This window comes from Cervus elaphus, chromosome 9 (assembly GCF_910594005.1).
Source record: "Cervus elaphus chromosome 9, mCerEla1.1, whole genome shotgun sequence".
Lineage (NCBI taxonomy): Eukaryota > Metazoa > Chordata > Mammalia > Artiodactyla > Cervidae > Cervus > Cervus elaphus.
In genome coordinates, this window is record NC_057823.1 from 45822101 (window position 1) to 45841436 (window position 19336).

Here is a 19336-nt window from a genome sequence, read left to right on the forward strand (position 1 = left end):
AGCTTGAGTGGGCCATCCAGGGATGGAACGACGTCTTTTTTTTTTATTTGTTTGTTTGTTTTTAAGTTAAAAGCACACATCAATCTAAGCTTTAATTGAGAAAAGAAAAAGAGAGTGACTAGCTTCAAGTAGAATGGCTTCCCCCCATGCTGTTTCACGCAGGAATAGAGCGGGACACCAGGCGATGCTTTGCAAATTAAGAGGAGAAACACAGAGGATGGACTCTCAGGGCCCTGTAGGGTTGTGGAGCTGGGGTGCAGCGAGGACTCCAGGAGGGTTCTCTCCTCCAGCCACCAGCTTCCAGACATTGGACGTATCTTGCCAGAGGATTCCTTGTTTGTTTTTTGATTCCTTGGCTTTTGAAGGAGGGGAGCAGGGAAAAAAATGGAAAGATTGAAAATTCCCCTCTTTAGGATAGTTTTTTTGGACCTAAAACTTTCTCCGTGTTTAGCAGTGGGGTTAAACCAAGGTCTTCCAAAGCCTGCATTGTGGACAATTGGGGAGGCTGATTTCGGGGCATCCTATGCATGGTAAGGCTTCCCTGATAGCTCAATTGGCAAAGAATCCGCCTGCAATGCTGGAGACCCCGGTTTGATTCCTGGGTCAGGAAAATCCCCTGGAGAAGGGAAAAGCTACCCACTGCAGTATTCTGGCTTGGAGAATTCCACTGACTGTATTGCCCATGGGGTCGCGAAGAGTCGGACACGACTGAGCCACTTTCACTTGCTCAGTGACATCCTAGGCTTTGATGAGAGGAGGACCCCCACCCTCAACCCCGGAGTAGCCACCACGTACGTAACCACCCCTGGGAGTGGAGGGACAAACTGCCCCTGGTTGAGACTCTGGTTTTAATCTCTAACTAGAATGAATAACTGGATTTTCTCATAAAATTAGCAAGTTTTGCCTGGGAGCGTCAACAGATCCTCTTCGTCTACTGTAGAGACGATAAAATAAGGCCGGGGTCGGCTGGGTCCGCAGACCATAACTGGAAGCCGACCTTAACCGAGTCTGTGGGGTCAGGATCTCTGGAGCCACGTGGCGGCAGCAAACTGCACTCTGGGAGTGACTGCAGCACGTGGCCTGAACCCCTCTGCCTCAGTTTCTTCACTCTGCTGATTTCCCAAAAGGCTCGCAGGGTCCAACTTTTCCTGCCACCGTGCTGGGTCTCGAACCCTTGACTCAGAGCTCGCCTCACTATCTTGCGGGTCACAGCAGCCGCGCTCAAGAAAGGGGAGGTATGAGTCGGTGGTGCGCGCGGCCTTGTGGTGATTGTAGTCCGGGCCTCGCCTCCGCCTCGCGCCGACTCCGCCCCTGGAACTACGCTCCCGTCGTGCCCCGAGGCTCCAGGCGGTGGCGGAGGCGGAGCAGGCGGGCTGGTTGCTAAGACTTGGTGAAGCGCAGCGCTTCCGCCCGTCTCCTCAGGTAAGCACACGGCCCCGGGGTCTCGGGCTTTTACGACCCAGGCTCCCGCGGAGGGCGAGGAGGGCGGAGGCAGGGGGCGCGCCTGTGGAGGGGCGCCGGCCGCGCGGGGAGCGAGGGGGCCCAACTGGACCGGGCTCGTGCGCGCGCATCGGGCGAACGCGTGGAGGGACGCGTGTGCGCGTGCGCGCGGGCCGGCCAGGTTTGAGGACCCCTGTTTCGGCGCCCGTCGTCCTTCTGCGCGTGCGCTCGCCCCTGCCGTCCGGTTTTGAGACCCCGTGCCCTAACTGCTTCCGCTGTGCTCAGGCCTCGGGTCTTGGTCAGCCTTCTACCTCCGTGCTGTCGTGTTACCAGCTTTCCGCCCGCTTTGGGCGAAAACCCCAAATCTTTCTGTACGTCTTGTTTGTGCGCGCGCTCAGTCTCTCAGTTGTGTCCCACTCTTCGACGCCATGGATTGTGGCCCTCAGTTTCCTCTGTCCATGGGATTTCCCAGGCTAGAATACTTGAGTGGGTTGCCATTTCCTTCTCTAAGAGATCTTCCCGACGCAGGGATCAAGCCGCATCTCCTGCGTCTCCTGCATTGACAGGCGGATTGTTTACCACTGAACCACTTGGGAAGCCCTAAGAATTGATAATCTTTGCTGATACTTAAGGGAAGTGTGAGTTTTCAAGGCCTTTTTAAATTTTGGCCTTGGGTCTGCCACACCCCACATGCACATGGTTATCGATATTTCATGCACACAGGCCTGCTTGTAGGGTTGTTAGGTTCTGCAAATAACCAGGCAGGTTGCCCCACTAAATTAGAATTTTGTGTAAACAACAAATATATGCACACACACATATATATATATGTATTAGTATAAGAGTATCGCAAAGCTTCCATGGGACACATTTATGTTCAGAAGTCATCTGCTCATGTGGGTTCACACTTAGCGGGGTGTGCTGCATGTTATCTGGGGACCCTGCTTTGTTGGGGAGTTTGTCAGATGTGGACATTAATGCACCTTCCCCCTTCCACGGGGCCAAGTTCTAGATACCATATTTGAAGCCATCGGCCGCCTTGGCTGTTCAAGAGTCCAAGACGCCAGCACTGGGTCTTCCTTCTGCTCAGGGCTCCCCACCCTGCTTCACCTGCTTTCCAGGTCCAGCTGTGGGTCACTGCCTCCGAGGAGCCTTCCAGGAATCTGCCCTTCCAGGGCACTGGCTCCTGAGAAGAGCTGTGCCCTGGGGTGGGCCCAGCCTCATGGATTTTCTCACTTTCTGTCTCAGCCAGGGTGGTGGTGGATCCCATTTTACTGAGGGGGAAGCTTATCCTGGGCGTAAGGCCTGGTCTCAGCCAGGAGAATGTGGGCAGGGCCGTGACACACCCAGGGGTGAGATAAGGCCCTTACCTCTGGTTGTAGACGCTGCCTCAGCTCACTGAATAAGCCCCATGTTCTTGATGCCTCCTGGGCTTCAGGCCTCGTCACCCAGTGAGGGGATTGGCTGTTGGGGGTCCCAGCTCCCTGGTCTCCTGGACCCTCCTGGACCTTCCCCACAGGCCCTGACAGTGGGTGCCAGCCACAGAGGCTCCAACCATAAATACAAAGGATTGTGGAGGGGGCTGGCCTCCACCCCATTGGAGCACAGGAACCTTCAGGAGGTTGCCTGGCTGTGGACAGAGGGAGGTAGACACACCCAGGGAAGGGCCTGAGCTGGGCGGAGCAGCCAAGTGCGCAGCAGGGAGGGTGTGGGGCAGTGTGTGTGTGGGGGGTGTGCATGCAGGGCGCTCGGCCAGGGTAGGGCAGTGGGGTGCCCAGAGCTGGGGTGGACGTGTGATTTTGAGGAGGAAAAGAGGAACAGATCATCCTCTCAGCATGCTGAGGTCCCCAGGGTTCATTTAAGCAAATCGCTGGGCGTGGGGGCCATTCCCAGGTGGGCCGCAGCTCCCAGTCTGGGTGTGTCACCCTGGAGAAGCCTGTGTCTCATCTGTAAAGCCCCTCCCCACCATGGGGCTCAGAAAGCAGAGTTGGGAGCTGTTGGCCGTCGGGGCTGCAGCTCTGCCCTCCCAGGCACGTGGCCCTGGGCAAGTCCCTTGGCCTCTGGAAAGGGACCAGCCCCGCAGCCTCTGTCTCGGTCGTGGGGGAAGTTGGGGAGCCCATTTGCAGGAGTGAAGACAGGCAGTGGTTTCAGCACTGGCAGCAGTCACGAGGTCTGGGCCTTGTTCAAGGTGTGCTGTGACCCTGGTGGCTCAGTGGGTAAAGAATCCACCTGCCAATGCAGGAGATGCCCGTTCGATCCCTGGGTCGGGAAGATCCCCTGGAAAAGGACATGCAACCCACTCTAGTATTCTTGTCTGGGAAATCCCCTGGGCAGAGAGGAGTCTGGTGGGCTACATTCCATGGGGTCACAAAAAGTCCAACATGACTGATTGACTAAGCAAGCATGCACGCCCTGGTGACTGCCAGATTTCCCCACCGCCGCCACAAAGAGCAGCAGCTTTACTAAGGTACGGTTCACATAGTGTGGGGATCACCCACATATTAGTGTTTTTTAGTGTATTTACTGTATTATATGACCATTACCTCTGTGTAGTTCCAGAACACTCTGTCTTCCAATAGGAAGCCTGTCCCCAGGAGCAGATCCCCCCACCCCCTACCTCCTAGCCTCTGACAAACAGGAACCCACCCTCTGTGTCTGTAGATCTGCCTGTTCTGGATGTTTCCCATCAGTGGAATCACGCCCCGTGTGTCCTACGTCTGCTGCTTTCACTGAGCATCATGTTCTCGGGGTCCGTTCACGTGGCAGTGAGTGTCAGGGCTTCTCTCTTTTCCATGGCTGAGGGATGCTTCCGTGTGTGGAGGGACCACCTGGTGTTTATGTGTTTATCTTCCAGTTAACACGTGGGCTTGCAACCACCTTTTGCTGTTGTGAGTCGTGCTGTGTGTATAGATGGCTGTATGGACATGTATGGACATGTGTTTCAGTTCTCCTGGGCGTGCACCTGGGAGTGGGGTCACTGGGCCAGATGGTGGCCTCCTGGTGGTTTTTATTTGTTCTCCCTGGAGGATGGCAGCCCCACCAGCAGCAGTCCGAGGCCAGCCTCCTGTCTCTGTCACTTGTTTTGTTTCAGTCAGACAGAGATTGCAGTCTTGAAGGGACAAACAGGACTGTGTCTGTCTTGCCCGGGAGACAGTGGGATCTTTTGTGGCCTGGACCAGGCTGTGGGAGCCGTTTTGCCCTGGGCACGGTGTGTGCTGGGAGCGGATTTAGACCCAGCATGCCCAGGACCCTCCTCAGGGCCTGACGTGGCCTGGGCGTCCTGGGTACCTGAGGGGCCCCTAGCCATGCTGTGTGTTTGCTGGTAGTGGTTGGTGAGGACCTCCTGTGCCCGCTGCAGGGCCCATGGGCTGAGGAATGATGAGTAGGCTGCATTGCAGCAGTAAGGGCCAGACTGTGACACGGTCTCAGCACACCTTGTCCATGGGAAAGAGGTGGGAGGGGTTGGTCCAATCCCAGATACTGCCAGGGCACCGGGCTCTGCAGCCATGGCAGAGAGCTCCCCTGGAGCCATGTGAAGGTCATCTGTGGCCCATTTCTGCTGTCATCCAGGGCAGCCCTGACCAGTAGGAATATAACGTGAGACATGTACACGAAATGAAGTGTGTAGAAGCCACGTTTTGGGAAGCTACAAAGAAACGGTTGAACTTAACCTTAATCATATGTTTATTTAACCTGAGACATGTAGAGTATTCCCACTTCAGCCATGTAGTTAACACAGCCATCCCTCGGCATCCATGGGGAACTGGGTCCAGGGCCCCCAAGGATAAGAGGATCCAAGGATCTCAAAGCCTTTGAATAAAGTGGTGTAGTGAGTCGGTCTTCTGTGTCCGTGAAATACAGAAAGAGACTTAACGAGACAGTTACATTTTCTCTTTTGTATTAAGTCTCTGGAATCCAGTGTGCATTTTTGCTCATGGCACTTCTCAGTAGAAAAAAGGGGGCAGAGGAAAGATACCCAGACAAGGGCGGTTTAAACTCTGTGCAAACACGACGTTAGTAAGATGTGAGTGAGAGCACAACTGCTGGTGCCTTTTGCTCGGTGGGACGAGCCTGCAGACTTGGCACGCTCCTGGGACGACCCCTCCAGCTCGTCAGGCCCCACCACAGCCCAGGATGATGCCCTGCTCCGGTCTCTGTCTCCCACAGTCAGAGCCCCACTGAGGATGGACCCCGCCCTGGGCGTCATGGAGCTGCGCAGAGATGCAAAGGCCAAGAGTCCTGAGCAAGAACCGCCGTGGCAAGCCCTCCCGGTTCTGTCAGAGCAGCAGTCTGGGTCCGTGGAGCTGGTGCTGGCCTATGCTGCGCCCGTCCTGGACAAGAGCCAGACCTCACGCCTCCTCAAGGAGGTGTCAGCAGTCCACCCGCTGCCTGCGCAGCCTCACCTCAAGAGGGTGCGGCCCAGCCCTGACCCCAGCCGCCCGCACTCACTGGAAATGCTGCTGTGCCTGGCGGGGCCGGCCCGGGGCTTGCGATCGCTGGCCGAGCTCCTCCCGCGGCCGGATGTGGACACCCGTGGCCTGGGGCAGCCCTTCCTGGTGCCTGTGCCTGTGCGGCCGCCCCTGACCAGGAGCCAGTTCGAGGAGGCGCGCACTCACTGGCCCACGACTTTTCATGAAGACAGGCAGGTGACCCGAGCCCTGGCTGGATGCCTCTTCTCGGCCCAGGAGCGGGCTGCGATGCAGGCCCACATGGAGCGGGCCGTGTGGGCCGCACAGCAGGCAGCCTCGAGGGGCTTGAGGGCCGTGGGCGCGGTGGTGGTGGATCCGGCTTCAGGCCGCGTGCTGGCCACGGGCCACGACTGTAGCAGCGCTGCCAGCCCCCTGCTGCACGCTGCCATGGTGTGCATTGACCTGGTGGCGCGAGGCCAGGGCTGCGGTGCCTACAACCTGGCGCCCCACCCTGCCTGCTCCTTCGCGCCGGCCGTCCGCGCCGGCTCTGTGCGCAAGCTGGACGAGGACGAGGATGGGCTGCCGTATGTGTGCACCGGCTACGACCTGTATATCACCCGCGAGCCCTGCACCATGTGTGCCATGGCCCTGGTCCACTCGCGGGTGCGGCGTGTCTTTTATGGGGCGCCCTCGCCTGATGGCGCACTCGGCACCCGCTTCCGCCTGCACGCCCGGCCTGACCTCAACCACCGCTTCCAGGCCTTCCGCGGCATCCTGGAGGCCCAGTGCCGCCAACTGGACCCCGACGGGCTGGACCCCAAGGCATAGGCGCTAGCCCGGACCCTTCTTGGCTTTCCTCACATCGCCAGGGGCTTTTGCTCTGTCTCAGCTCATGGACACTCATGCTGTTTCTGCTGGCACTTGGGGGGCATCCCCTTTCTGGACACGGTCTTCCTCAAAGTTGGGCAGAGTGGGGGTCCAGCTGGCCGAGTAGCCAGGCACCTTCAGACCCAGGTGGGCCCCTGGGGTCACCAGCGTTGGGTCCCCTTTTCTCAGGTGTCAGGGAACAGCTTTGACATGTGAAAATAAACAACTTAAACCAGGTTGGTGTCTGTTAACAAAGGCGTGAGGCCCCGGTGGCCGAGAGTCCCTGGGTCAGGGTGGCCATTTTCTCTGACACCTGGATTTGCACGAGGAGGTGAGCTGCTGAGTGGAGTGTAGGCAGGGAGGGGCCCTGAGTCTGGATGGCTATGGCTAGAGCCTAGGGAGAGGGCCCACCAGCCTGGATATTGCTGACTGCATCAGTCTCCCGTCCTTCCCAGGTGCCCAGAGGGTCCCTGGAGGGGCCAGGGGGGTTCTGCCTGCTCTGGAGTGGTTAGCCCTGGAACCCAGGTGTACGGGACTCCGAGCAGCAAATGTGCTGCAGGTCCCTGAGACATCCATGCCTCGAGCCCCCATCCCAGGGCTACTCCTTGCCCATGGGGGCTGGGCAGGTGGAGGGTCTGCTGGAACCGGAGCGGCGGATGGCCGGTGGGGCCTGCGGCAGGAGGGCTGGGCTGGGCCAGGCTCCGGGTCCCAGGGGGAGGCCCTCTCCGAGCTGGGGGCCGGGGGTGGACCTGAGGACTCTGGATCATTGGATCCTTCCCTTGGACCCCCTCCATGTGGGGCTCTGCACCTGCTCAGTGCCCAGCACTGGGGGCCATTCAGGCTCAGCTGTGCTGGTTGGGTACCAGGTGTGGCCACGTTGCTTGGCCTGCTTCCTGGAGAAGGAAATGTCTGCCTCCTAGGTCTTTGTGCAACTGGTGCCTCTGTGGTGCCGCCTCTGAGGGGCTGCTCCATGACACAGGCTCCTGGGCTCCTGCTGGGCAGGGCCGCTGGGTGCCTGTCCTGTCTCCAGGCATTTCAGTTGGGTTGCAGTGGGGTCCTTGGCCTTGCAAAGCTCACAGGGGCAAAAGCCATGGACCAGAGAGGTTGTGTAACTTCCCTGAGGTCACACAGCAATGAGTGTGAACTCAGTTTTTGGTGACTCGGAGACTTTGTGGCCACAGGAAGTGTGCAGAGCCATCCGTGGATAAAGGGAAAGTTTAAGGGTTGGGTGACTAACACTTTCACTTTTGTGGGGGAGTTGGGGAAGGACAAGGCAGGAGGGCAGTAGTGGTGGGTCACTGGGCCCCTCCACCCAGATGCCTCCCCCACATCAGTGGCAAGCTGCCTGGGGTGGTGGTGGTGGGCTCTGACATGAGGTGGTGACTGGGGTCACACATGCAGGGCTGGGTTGGCCTTGAGCCAAGAGCCCAGATACCCCTATGGATGCTCTGGTAGTTAGGGCAGTAACTGCAGTGGCCCCTGGATCCACAGGTGGTGTTGGGCTCGCCCTGCAGCCATAGGGCCCCCCTGACTGTGCCTGTCTCCCTCCAGGTGGCTGCAGGCTTCCACTCCCACCCTGTCTTCACAGCGGAAATGTCAGGTGAGTCCTACCCGCGCCCCGCAGTGGGGGGTCCTGGCTTCTCGGGCCATCTGGAAAGTTCCCCAGGCAGCTGGGCACACTGTGACCCCAGGAGGGGCACAGCCTCGCTCTCCTCCCGGGATAGAAGTCGGGGTTGCTCTGGCCACTGGACTGGACAACAGGGTGACGAGTCCGCACAGTGAGCACCTGGCCCAGCCAGCAGAGCCCATGGGACACCCAGGTAGTTGCCCGGACGTGGAGCTGAAGTGGGCGGCTCCAGGCAGCACTTTGTTACTGTGCTATGAGGTCTGTCCACTGCCCACCACGGTGGCACAGGTGCTAAAGAGGGACCATACAGAGACGAGTTCGGCCCCTTGGCCATGGAGACATGGAAGATGGAAGTGTTCCGTGTTGGAAAACAGGAAGTCCCAGGACTTCCCTGATGGTCCAGTGGTTAAGACTCTGAGCTTCCACTGCCAGGGGCCTGGGTTCATCCCTGGTCAGGGAACTAGGATCTTACAAGCTGCACAGTGAGGCCAAGGAAACAAAAACAAAAACCCCGTGGAGCCCAGACTCCAGGAAGAGGACCCAGTGGCAGGTGTGGCTGTGAGATGAAGTCATGTTGGAGCAGAGTGGCCCTGAGATAACAGTGGGACTGACATCCTAAGATGGAGGAGACGTGGGCACAGACACAGGGAAGCAGGGAGGATGGGGCAGAGGCTGGAGGGACAGGTTCACAACCCCGGGGCGCCCGGAGCATCTGAGGGAAACGTGGCTCTGTGACACTGGAGATGATTGCGACAGACCTCTGTCCAATCAGGCCTCCCAGCCTGTGGTCCTTTGTAACGGCAACCCCAGGGAGCTCCCACATCCCAGATGCCACAACCTGCCCTGGAGTCAACAGTGTGGATATGTGTGGACCCTGCTGTTGAATCTTCACATGTGCCTTCACATGTTCACTGTTGTAAGAAATCGCCACAGACTCAGATACTTAAATGAAATTTGTTCTGGGACTTCCTGGAGGTCCAGTGGTTAGGACTCCATGCTTTCAGTGCTGAGGGCGTGAGTTCAATCCCAGGTGGAGGAACTAAGATCCTGCATGCTATGTGGCATGGTCAGAAACTAAGTCCATAAATAAATAAGTAAATAGAATTTGTTCTCTGACAGTCCTGAGGTCAGGAGTCCCACATGGGTACCACAGGGCTGAATCCAGGTGTGGGCAGGGCTGGTCCCTCTGGAGGCTCCCAGAGAGCACTGGCTCCCCCCTTTTCCAGCTTCTAGAGGTGCTGCATCCCTGACTTGTGGCCCCTCCCTCCATCCTCACAGCCAACAGCACAGCATCTCACGTCTCTCTGCCTCTGACCTTCCCCCTTCCCTTTTATAAGGACCCTATGATGGCACTGGGCTCCCCAGGGAATCCAGGATCACCCCGTCTCAGGGGCCTTAGCTTAATCCCTCTGGCGAAGTCCCCTCTGCCCCGTGAGGTGATGCATCCACAGGTCCCAGGAGCAGATGGGCACAGCCCTAGGGCCACTACAAGCTGAGTGCAATGTGAGTCTTTTTCTGCCCTCCCATCCCTGCAGGAAAGGAGAACAACTTCCCCCCGTTGCCCAAGTTCATCCCCCTGAAGCCCTGCTTCTACCAGAACTTCTCTGACGAAATCCCTATTGAGCACCAGGTCCTGGTGAAGAGGATCTACCGTCTGTGGCTGTGTGAGTCAGGGGGAGGGGTGCACTACCCAGGTGGGTGGGAGCCTGAGGGTTTAGTAATAAAGCTTTCCGATGGCTCAGTGGTAAAGAACCCGCCTGCCAATGCGGAAGCTACAGGAGATGTGGGTTCAGTCCTGGGCTGGGAAGAGCCCCTGGAGGAGGGCATGTCAACCCACTCTAGTATTCTTGCCTGAAGAATCCCATGGACAGAGGAGCCTGGCAGACTATAGTCCATAGAGTTGCAAAGTGTCAGACATAACTGAGTACATACACTGATGAGCTCCTCTCCGGAGTGGATGGAGCAGGTGGGCAGCGGCACAGAGCCCCAGCCCCCCAGGCCCTTCTCTGGCCCCAAGGTCCCTGTGCTCGTGGGAGCCACACCCCAGTGGTAGGGGGTGTCCCACTCAGCGCCCTCTTTCTCCTCCCCTCCTCTAGTCTACTGTGCCACCCTGGGCGTCAACCTCATTGCCTGCCTGGCCTGGTGGATCGCGGGTGGCTCAGGCGCTAACTTCGGCCTGGCCCTGCTCTGGCTGCTCCTCTTCTCGCCCTGCGGCTATGTGTGCTGGTTCCGGCCCGCCTACAAGGCCTTCCGGTGAGTTGGGGTGGCCCCTGCCCTCCAGGGGCCCTTGGGAGTGTCTGGGGTTGACGGTCAGCTCAGAAACAAGAGCAGGTGACCTCACTGTGCGTGCCCCCCTCCGGGCCAAGTCCTGAGAGGGGCGCACCCTTATCTGCAGCCGCCGCCCGGCCCAGGTGTGAGTATGCCTCTTTCTCATGTTTGGATGACACTGTACTGGGGTCCACAAGCCACATCCATCTGTCCCTGTTTTGTTAATGACTTTGTTGACATATTGTACATACCACTCAGCTCACCTGTTCAACAGCTTGGTGTTTCTAGCATTTATACAAGGCTGGACAGCCAGCATGTCTAGTTCCAGAACAAACCAACAAGAAACCCCATCCCCATTAGCGCCATCCTCATCTCCTTAGCCTCTGACAACCAAGAACCCACTCTGTGTCTGTGGATCTGCCTGTTCTGGACTTTTCCCATCAGTGGGATCACTCTGCGTGTCCTTCTGTGTCTGCTTCTCTCACTGAGCATCGTGTTCTCAGGGTCCATCCACGTGGTAGCAAGTGTCAGGGCTTTATCCCTTTGGGGGTCTGAGTGATGCTCCCATGTGCGCAGGGACCAAGTGGTGTTTCTCCATCATCTGTGGATGGCATTGGTGTTGCTGCCCCCTTCTGGCTACTGTGAATCTTGCTTTGTGGCTTTCACCCCAAACCTGCCCTCTGCACTCAGGCATGTGCTATGTCTGTTCCATGTGGCCCCTAATACCAGACCCTCAGTGGGAGTCAGGTGGGGCCCCTGGGGCCCTTTGGAGACAAGAACCAGAAACGTGTCCACTTGTGCTGAAGCGAAAGGGGCACTGTGACTTCAGGTCACAAGCTGATTCCAGCAACTGTGTGCAAGAATGGGGACCCCCCGAGGGCTTTGGGGGCAGCCCAGGCGCAGCCCTGCACCGTGAGGTCCCGCCCATCCTCCATCCCAGATCTCCCCTTGCTTGCCCTCCCTATGTGAGCCCCCTGCAGCCTCCCTTGTCCGGGACAGCAGGGCATCACAAACCCACCACGAACCTATCAGATTGACCTCAGGCTATTGGCAGGTCCTTGGGCATAGTGGGGGCTCCTAAATCCCCTTCCGGTGAGGAGCATGTCAGGGGTGTCCTCCTCCTGGGGGCGGGAACCGGAGGTGCGGTGGATAGCCGGGTTGGCCTGGGCCCTTCCTCGGCCCCGCCCCTTCACTTTCACCCCGCCCTCCCCTCCAGTACTGGTAACAAAGCCGTTTGCTTCCCTCCAGATCCGACAGCTCCTTCAACTTCATGGCGTTTTTCTTCATCTTTGGAGCCCAGTTCATCTTGACCATCATCCAGGCCGTCGGGTTCTCAGGATGGGGCGCGTGGTAAGCTTGCGGGGTCAGCCATGGGGACATGTGTCACGCGCAGGACAGACATGAGCTTAGGTGGAACACTGTGGCCAGAACACCAAAATGCCAATGGCCAGACAAGGGTGAAGTCTGCTCCTCGCTCTTGTAAACCGCTACCCTGGGAGGTGCCGGGTTAGTAGCCCGTGTGCAGTGGTTCTTGTGCCAGTCACCTGACCCCCGGGAAAACCTGGCAGACATGTCCAGCTGTGTGTCCCCGGGGTCCGAGAGCAGCTGGGAGGGCCATGCCCCACCATCTGGGAGAGGTATTTTCCATTGCTTCCCAGGTGGTGCTAGTGGTAAAGAACCCATCTGCCCAAAAAAAAAAAAAAAACCCGTCTGCCCCTGCAGGAGACATAAAAGAGGTGGGTTCAATCCCTGGGTTGGGAATATCCCCTGGAGGAAGGCATGGAAACCCACTCCAGTATCCTTGCCTGGAGAATCCCATGGACAAAGGATCCTGGCGGCTATAGTCCATAGGGTCACAAAGAGTCAGACACGACTGAAGCGACTTAGCACTCATTAACACATGAGGTGTCTGCCGCTGCTATAGTGAATTATTCCATGTTCAGTGATTTGAAACAAACTTTTCATCTTAAGTCCCAGGGGTCAGAATTCATGTAACCCACAGGTTGGCAGGGCTGGTCCTTCCAGAGAGCCACCTGCTCCAGTCTGGGTGGCCGCAGTCCTGCAAGTCCCCTCCAGGGGGCGATGGACAGCATGGGGTGGGGGGTCCACTGTTGCTGTGGAGCTACAGGGACACCCGACCAGTCCTGGGCCCTGGGTATCCATCCCTCCCCGCTGGCCCCAGACTTCCACCATCCGCTGGGTGAACGCTTCCCTGTCAGTCCATTCAGAAGGCCTTTTAAAACCTGTGAGACGTTTTATGTGTAAAAGACTATAGTGCTGCTTCACACTAGGAAGCAACAGTGACCAGAGGCTCAGACCTGTCTGTCCTGCCTGCTTGTGACCTTTTCACATGGGGCTTCTTCGTGGTTTGCAGATCTGGGGTAGAGCGTCCACCCCAAGCTGCCTCCCCACCCGTCTGACGCCCTTGCCTCCACTGGATGTGGTGGGCACAGTGCCCTCACCCACAGTGCTACCATGTCAGGCCTTCCCCTTGGGGTCCCTGCAGCTTGTTAACAGTTGGCCTTTGTGGTTGGTCCACATTGGACTCCAGGTAGGGTGGAGTGTGCACCCTCCGTGACTGGGACCCCCACTGCCTGTCCTTTCCACAGATGGGGCTTCCTTGAGGTGCCTTCCCAGCCCAGAAAGGCAGCCACTTAGGTGCACGATTCTGGTTCTGTGTGTTTACAAGGATGGAGGTTCGATCACTCTCCAGTTTCAGAACATTCCACCACCCCAAAGTGAAGCCCCATCCCCATGAGCAGTCCCTTGCTCATCCGCTAACAACCAAGAACCCACTCTCTGTGTCTGTGGATCGGCCTGTTCTGGACTTTTCCCATCAGTGGAATCACACGATGTGTGTCCTTCTGTGTCTGCTTCTCTCACTGAGCAAGTGTATTCTCAGGGTCCGTCCACATGGTAGCGAGTGTCAGGGTTTTGCCCCTTTTGGTGGCTGAGTTGGTGGGATGCAGTGTGTGTGCCTGTTTGTTGTGGGTGGACCGTTGGGTTCTCTGCTCTTCTGTTGCTGGTAGTTCTTCTGTGCATTGTGTACACCTGTCTGTGTGGACATGTGTTCTCAGTTCTCTCTGGTGGAAGCCTGGCTGTGGAATTTCTGGGCCACATGGTAACTCTTGAACCTTCATCAGAGCTGCCAGACCCTCCCCTGGCCTTCGCAGGCTGCATCCCCATCTCCCTGGCTCTGGTCCCTTGAGCTCCTGGCTGAGTGGCCCTGGAGGAACACCTCATACCCTCATCCCATCCCCCTTATCTCCAGGTCTGTCATCTTCCCAGACCCCCAGCTATGCTTACACTCCCTCAAAGTGCAGAGCAGTGTGCATTTGTACGCGAGGACGTCCCTCCTGGCTTCTCAGAGGGGCGAGGCGTGTCCACGTGTGTGTGTGTGTGTGCATGTCCAGCAGGTTGTATACCTGTGCACATGTGCGCACACACACACACATTTTTTTTTTTTTCTGTGTGACTTGATCTTAGTTCCTCAACAGGTGATTGAACCTGGGTCCTGGCAGTGAGAGCACAGAGTCCTAACCCCTGGATACCAGAGAATCCCCTGCACACGTTTCTGTAAACTCTCTCTGGAAGTGTACTAGCAGATGAGGAATGCCAGTTTCCTCTGGGCTGGGGAGTGGCGTTGACAGGAGAGAGGCATCTATTGTGTGTTTTTCTAAGCTTCCTGAACTGTGTGGTTTTGTTACTCACTAAGAAAAAACATTCTCAAAAGTACTCTATTTCCTGCCTCCCCCCCACCCCACCCCCGGCCTGCCTGGACCCCAGATTCATGTTCTCCCATGTGCTGGTTCAGACCTTCAACTTTCTCTTGTTTTCACATCTCCTTAGTGTAACTGACGTTCATGCTTTGCCCAACCAATGGGTGTTTTGATCATCCTCAGATTGTCCTTGTTACAGACACTGGATGAGTGAAACAGTTTGGGGAGAAGGAAATGAGTGTTTAAGCCTTGTTATGGGTCAGACCCCATCGTGCTCCAGAAAGGGTGCAGCCCAAACTGACAGAATAGGGTTTGTTTCTCTGTCCTCCACACGACATGTGTTGGGACAATGGTGTGAGAATGAGACCTCTGTCTGACCTGCACGTCTTTGTGGGTGGGCATCACTCCCTAAGTATACTGGCCCCGTGGTAGTCCTCATGGGAATCCCATGTCTCTGCTGGTGGGTTACCTTTTTCTTTTTGATTTGCCGGAGCTCTTTACATAAGAGAGGTAGTGGGCCCAGCTGCCGGTCCTGCTGGCTCCCACACATGTTCTCGCCCCTTGCAGTGGTTGGCTGGCAGCCATTGGTTTCTTCCAGACCAGCGTCGGGGCCGCTGTGGTCATGCTGCTCCCAGCCATCATGTTCTCCATGTCGGCTGCCATGATGGCCATCATGATCATGAAGGTGAGTCCTCCAGCTCCCGGGATGTTCCACTTCCCCCCTCACATCCTGTTCTCTGACCTCCCATCCCTGGGACTCGTCCTGGCTTGTTTTAGGAGCAAGAGGCCAAGCGCTGGCGAGTGAAGTGATTGCTGACAGCAGGGCAGACTCTCTGCAATCTGGGCCTTTGACTACCTTCCTTCCTGCCCACATAGCCTTCCAGGGAGGAGGGCAGACAGCGCCGTGTGGCCAAGGGTGACCACTTCCATATCGGGGCAGTTGGGTGTCTGCTGGAGTCCCCAGCATGTGTGTCCCAGAGGGTTGACCACACTGCTGATTCAGCCACCACTGGCCACGTGCTGCTGCTTACAGTTAAATCCAAATTAAGTGAAATTAACTAAAACTGAAAATTCACATCCATCGCACTGCCCTCAAACCGAGTGGCCTTTCAGGCTTTGAAAGGCTGGCACTGACTGTCTCCACCATCACGGCCACTCCCTGGACGGCCCTGCTCCAAGTGCCTTGAGGCACCAGCAGGAACATGTGCACTGTAGTCTGGGGCATTGACCACACGAGGGTTGTCCTGGGACCATGTAGAGACTGATGGCTGACAGTGCGCCTGCCTGGCCTTCCCAGGGTGACCTTCTTGGCCATGTGCCTGGTAGCCTGCTTGGGGAGGCTGGATCTGCCCTGTGCTGCAGCCTGGCAAGCAACTCCTGAAACCTGGATTTGGGGTCTCTCCAGCCTCCGTGTTGCAGGGTCCCAGCTGTTTTTCAGGTTTCCAGGCCTGGGCTGTTCAGCTGGTCCTGAGACTGTCTGGGAGGACAGAAGGGTACTTGCTCCCCCCATGTTTGCCTCCAAAGCCCCCTGACTATGTGGACGACCTGAAGGGGGTTGGGGGATAACCGGGGCAGAACAGACCCTGGAAGACTTGGTCAGAGGCCAGGATGAAGGCCACACAAGGTGGCTGTGGTTCTGGCAGGGACGTGTCACGGCACAAGGGAGGGGCTTCCGAGCCAAGCAAGCCCCCTAGAGTAGGGCCACTTCGTTGGGGTCCCCTGCACCACTCCAGGTTTGGCAGTTCTCCGGGAAGGAAGAAAGACGAATTTTGATGGGAAAGGACAGTACCGTCAGCTTTGCTGGTCAGGAACCTCAAGTTAAATGAATTCAGTTACGGGATTTGCCAGACTTCCAGAAACAGCCCAGCCGCAGATCTGAGGAGCCCAGCCTTCCTGGACAGTGCAGGGGCAGTGGCCTATCCGCTTAGGCCTCTGCTGAGGACATCATTGAAGAGAATGATGTCACCCCCTTGGTGACCTGGGGGTCCCGGCTCTGACATGGCTGAGGGAGGAGTCACCAGGTGGTCGCCAGGCTTCAGACCTGCCCCGGATGAGCCCCTCCCCCGGAAGAAGCACTTGTGCTGAGTGTTGGGGCTTGGCTGGGACAGTGGAGACCCCTGGGGACAAGCCGGCAGCAGTCACAGTATAGGCGTGGCCCTCAGAGCCCCCTGCCTCTGCTTCTGTACGTTTTCTAAAGTTCTTGCAAATGCTGTCATGTTAGTCACGATTGGTTAAGAAAAGCCCCTCCTTGCATGCAAGGAGTGGCCTCCCCACCATCATCCTCACCCCCACAGGTGCACAGTATCTACCGAGGGGCTGGTGGGAGTTTCCAGAAGGCGCAGACGGAGTGGAGCACGGGCACCTGGAGGAACCCGCCGTCCAGGGAGGCCCAGTTCAACAACTTCTCGGGGAACAGCCTGCCCGAGTACCCCACCGTGCCCAGCTACCCGGCCAGTGGTGGCCAGTGGCCTTAGGGGGAGCCAGCAGCCCTGCTGCCCACCTGCCGCCGGCCCACCTGCCCCTCACCGTCCACTCCCACCACCTTGGGTTTGGTGAGGCCCCTCCGCAGCTGAGAGGGCAGCTCAGGGGCTCTCGGCTACCCAAGCCCACATTCATCTCACTCTTGAGGCAGGGCTCCTTGCCAGCTCTGCCCGGAAGCTGTCTGGTCACTGCCATCCGGCAGGACGCCCCCCATAGTCTGGAGCACCGTTTGTCATGGCGACGTCCACTGTGCTGCAGCCACACCGGCTCCCTCGGGGTCGCGGGGGGCTGACCGGGCCACCCCTCTCAGAACTGATGACATGGAGAAGGGCCCAGCCCAGGGCCACCCCTCGCAGCCTCCGTCCAGGCAGTCGCTCCTGGCCCAGTGACTTGAGGAGGGAGGCTGTCCAGGCACCAGAGTTCTGTGTCTGGTAGGAGACTGAGGGCCTGGGTGGTGGCTCGTCCTCTAGTAGTGGGCGAGCCTATGGGGAGGCCCAGAGGCTGATGCGCCTCCTCCGTCTCATGATAGGAGCTACTGCTCTCCGTCTGTCTGTCTGTCTGTCGTCTGTTGGCAGCTTGCCTCCAGCTTCCCTGTCTGGGGCCACGCTTGTCCCATGGAGGGGTCTCAGAGCTGGGACCTTCAGGCAGAACCTCATTAGAGCCTGCGGTGGAGGGGGAGGGAGCCGCCAGCCTGCCTCGCTGGAAACACATGGCACACAGGTGCATCTCTTGAGAGTGGAGCCCTTCCTCTGCTGTGGGGCAGGAGCTGGAGTCCCCAGCCTGAGGACGGAGACAAGGGAGACTCAGTAAGTCTGTGCCTTATTAGGAATCTGAATCCCTGCCCTCTCCTTCCCACATAAGCAGCCAGCACCTCTGTGAGGGGACGGGCCAGAGACACCTCCCAGTGTCCTCTCGGCCCTCGTGGGCCAGGCCCCGGGTGCCCTGACACTGCCCCTTGGCTCCCAGTCGCCCAGCTCTCGGGACAAGCCGTACTTCCTGTCCCACTGGCCGCCAGGTCTCTCCCCGAGGCTGCCCCCTATGCCTGCTTGCTTGGCTACTCCTGCTGAACGCCCTGTGGTGCCTGAAAGTGGCCACGGCTGCGAGAGCACCGGGGTCTGGGGCCCAGATGGGAAACCAGGTTCCCTCATGTCCCCAAGGCCGCCTCCTGTGATGAGGCAAGCGTCGCGCTCCCGGTGGGGCCAAGCCTCCCGGGTCCGGGGCACAGCTTTTGATGGGCGCTGAGCAGGTAGTAGGGTGCGCCCACAGCACCCACCCCTCCCCCGCTCCTCACTGCGCGTTGTGGTTTTTGTTACGTGAAGATATCCAGGAAATAAAGACATCCTTTGTGCATCAGGTGAGCCTCCAAGAGAGCTTTCTGAGGGCCTTCCTCCCATGGATCCTGGCTCCTGTGACTTCAAGAGGGATAAAGCAGGACCATGCTGTGCGCCTGGGCCGAGTCCTGTCCACGCTGCCAGCTGCCCTGCCTGGGGACCCTGCCCTGACCCACTGCAGAGGACCCAGAAGCCATATCCTTGCACCTTGGGGTCATTCCCTTCTTGTTTGCTTTCAGTCATGTTCTCTTCACGCTCAACAGCTTTCACTTGAAAAAGGAAATTTGCAGAAAATGAAATACCAGCGCCACTTGCTGTGCGGAAGACACAAGGACAGAAGCGGCTGGAGTAGGAGCAGCTTGGTCAGCAGGGGTCCTCACCCGACTCTTGGGGGGTCCTGGTGGCAAAGTGGACACCCCATGTAGACACGGGACAGGGTCAGTGCATCTGTCACTCCACAGACACTGGGGGAGGGCAGCAGACGCCCAGAGAGAAAGGACCCAAAGTAAGTGATAGAGGCTGTTGCATGCTGTAACCCCAAGTTCATGTGAGGTTCTGACCCCACATCTCAGAGCAGGACTTGCCTGGGAACAGGATCCTTCCAGGGGTAGGTAGTTAAGGGGGCATTGTGTGGGAGCAGGTGATCCTGACGCAGCAGGACTGGGCCTCACGAGGCGGGGTATTTGGACACAGCCACGTGGGGAGGGGCCGCATGAAAGTGGAGGAGGAGTTGGGGTGAGGCCCCTATCAGCCCAGGTTTGCTGCGACCTCCAAAAGCTGGGGGTCGGTAGGTGGCCTCTTGGCAAGAGCCAGCCTGGGATACCAGATCTCGGCCTCTGCCCTCCCAAACTGGAGGGGATACATGGGTGGGTGCAGTCTGCCATGCTCCATCACAGCTGCCCCGAGAGTATCCACAAGTGAGACAAGGAGGCTGTGGGGGTTGTGCTGCCCATTGGCATGGGGGACACAGGTTGGTGGGCAGGAGCACCTAGAGGACGAACAGTGTCTGCTGGAGATAGGATGGGTGGCCCAGGTGGGCCTGGGGGAGGGGATCTGCAACCTGGACTCAGAGGTGATACAGGGGACACAGGACAGGGTGGAGGTGAGGGGATGAAGGCCAGGTTGAGACGGTAGCTTGTCGGGGTGGCTGGGATGGGACCACTGACCTGGGGCCTAAATGAAGGCTTGATCCCT

The 19336-nt window shown here is 58.0% G+C and overlaps 2 protein-coding genes across 2 annotated transcripts; both read left to right on the top strand.

Annotated features, from left to right (window-relative positions):
- The first annotated feature begins 1319 nt into the window (after window positions 1-1319).
- ADAT3 (adenosine deaminase tRNA specific 3) lies at window positions 1320-6679 on the top strand. The gene is made up of 2 exons (XM_043912751.1): window positions 1320-1422; window positions 5608-6679. Exon 2 carries the CDS (start codon window positions 5625-5627, stop codon window positions 6675-6677), a length of 1053 nt encoding a protein of 350 aa, XP_043768686.1. The 5' UTR covers window positions 1320-1422; window positions 5608-5624; the 3' UTR covers window positions 6678-6679.
- SCAMP4 (secretory carrier membrane protein 4) lies at window positions 1336-18164 on the top strand. Its single transcript, XM_043912752.1, has 7 exons — window positions 1336-1422; window positions 8268-8316; window positions 9879-10007; window positions 10440-10596; window positions 11860-11961; window positions 14898-15015; window positions 16625-18164. Exons 2-7 carry the CDS (start codon window positions 8310-8312, stop codon window positions 16802-16804), a joined length of 693 nt encoding a protein of 230 aa, XP_043768687.1. The 5' UTR covers window positions 1336-1422; window positions 8268-8309; the 3' UTR covers window positions 16805-18164.
- The last annotated feature ends 1172 nt before the right edge of the window (window positions 18165-19336 follow it).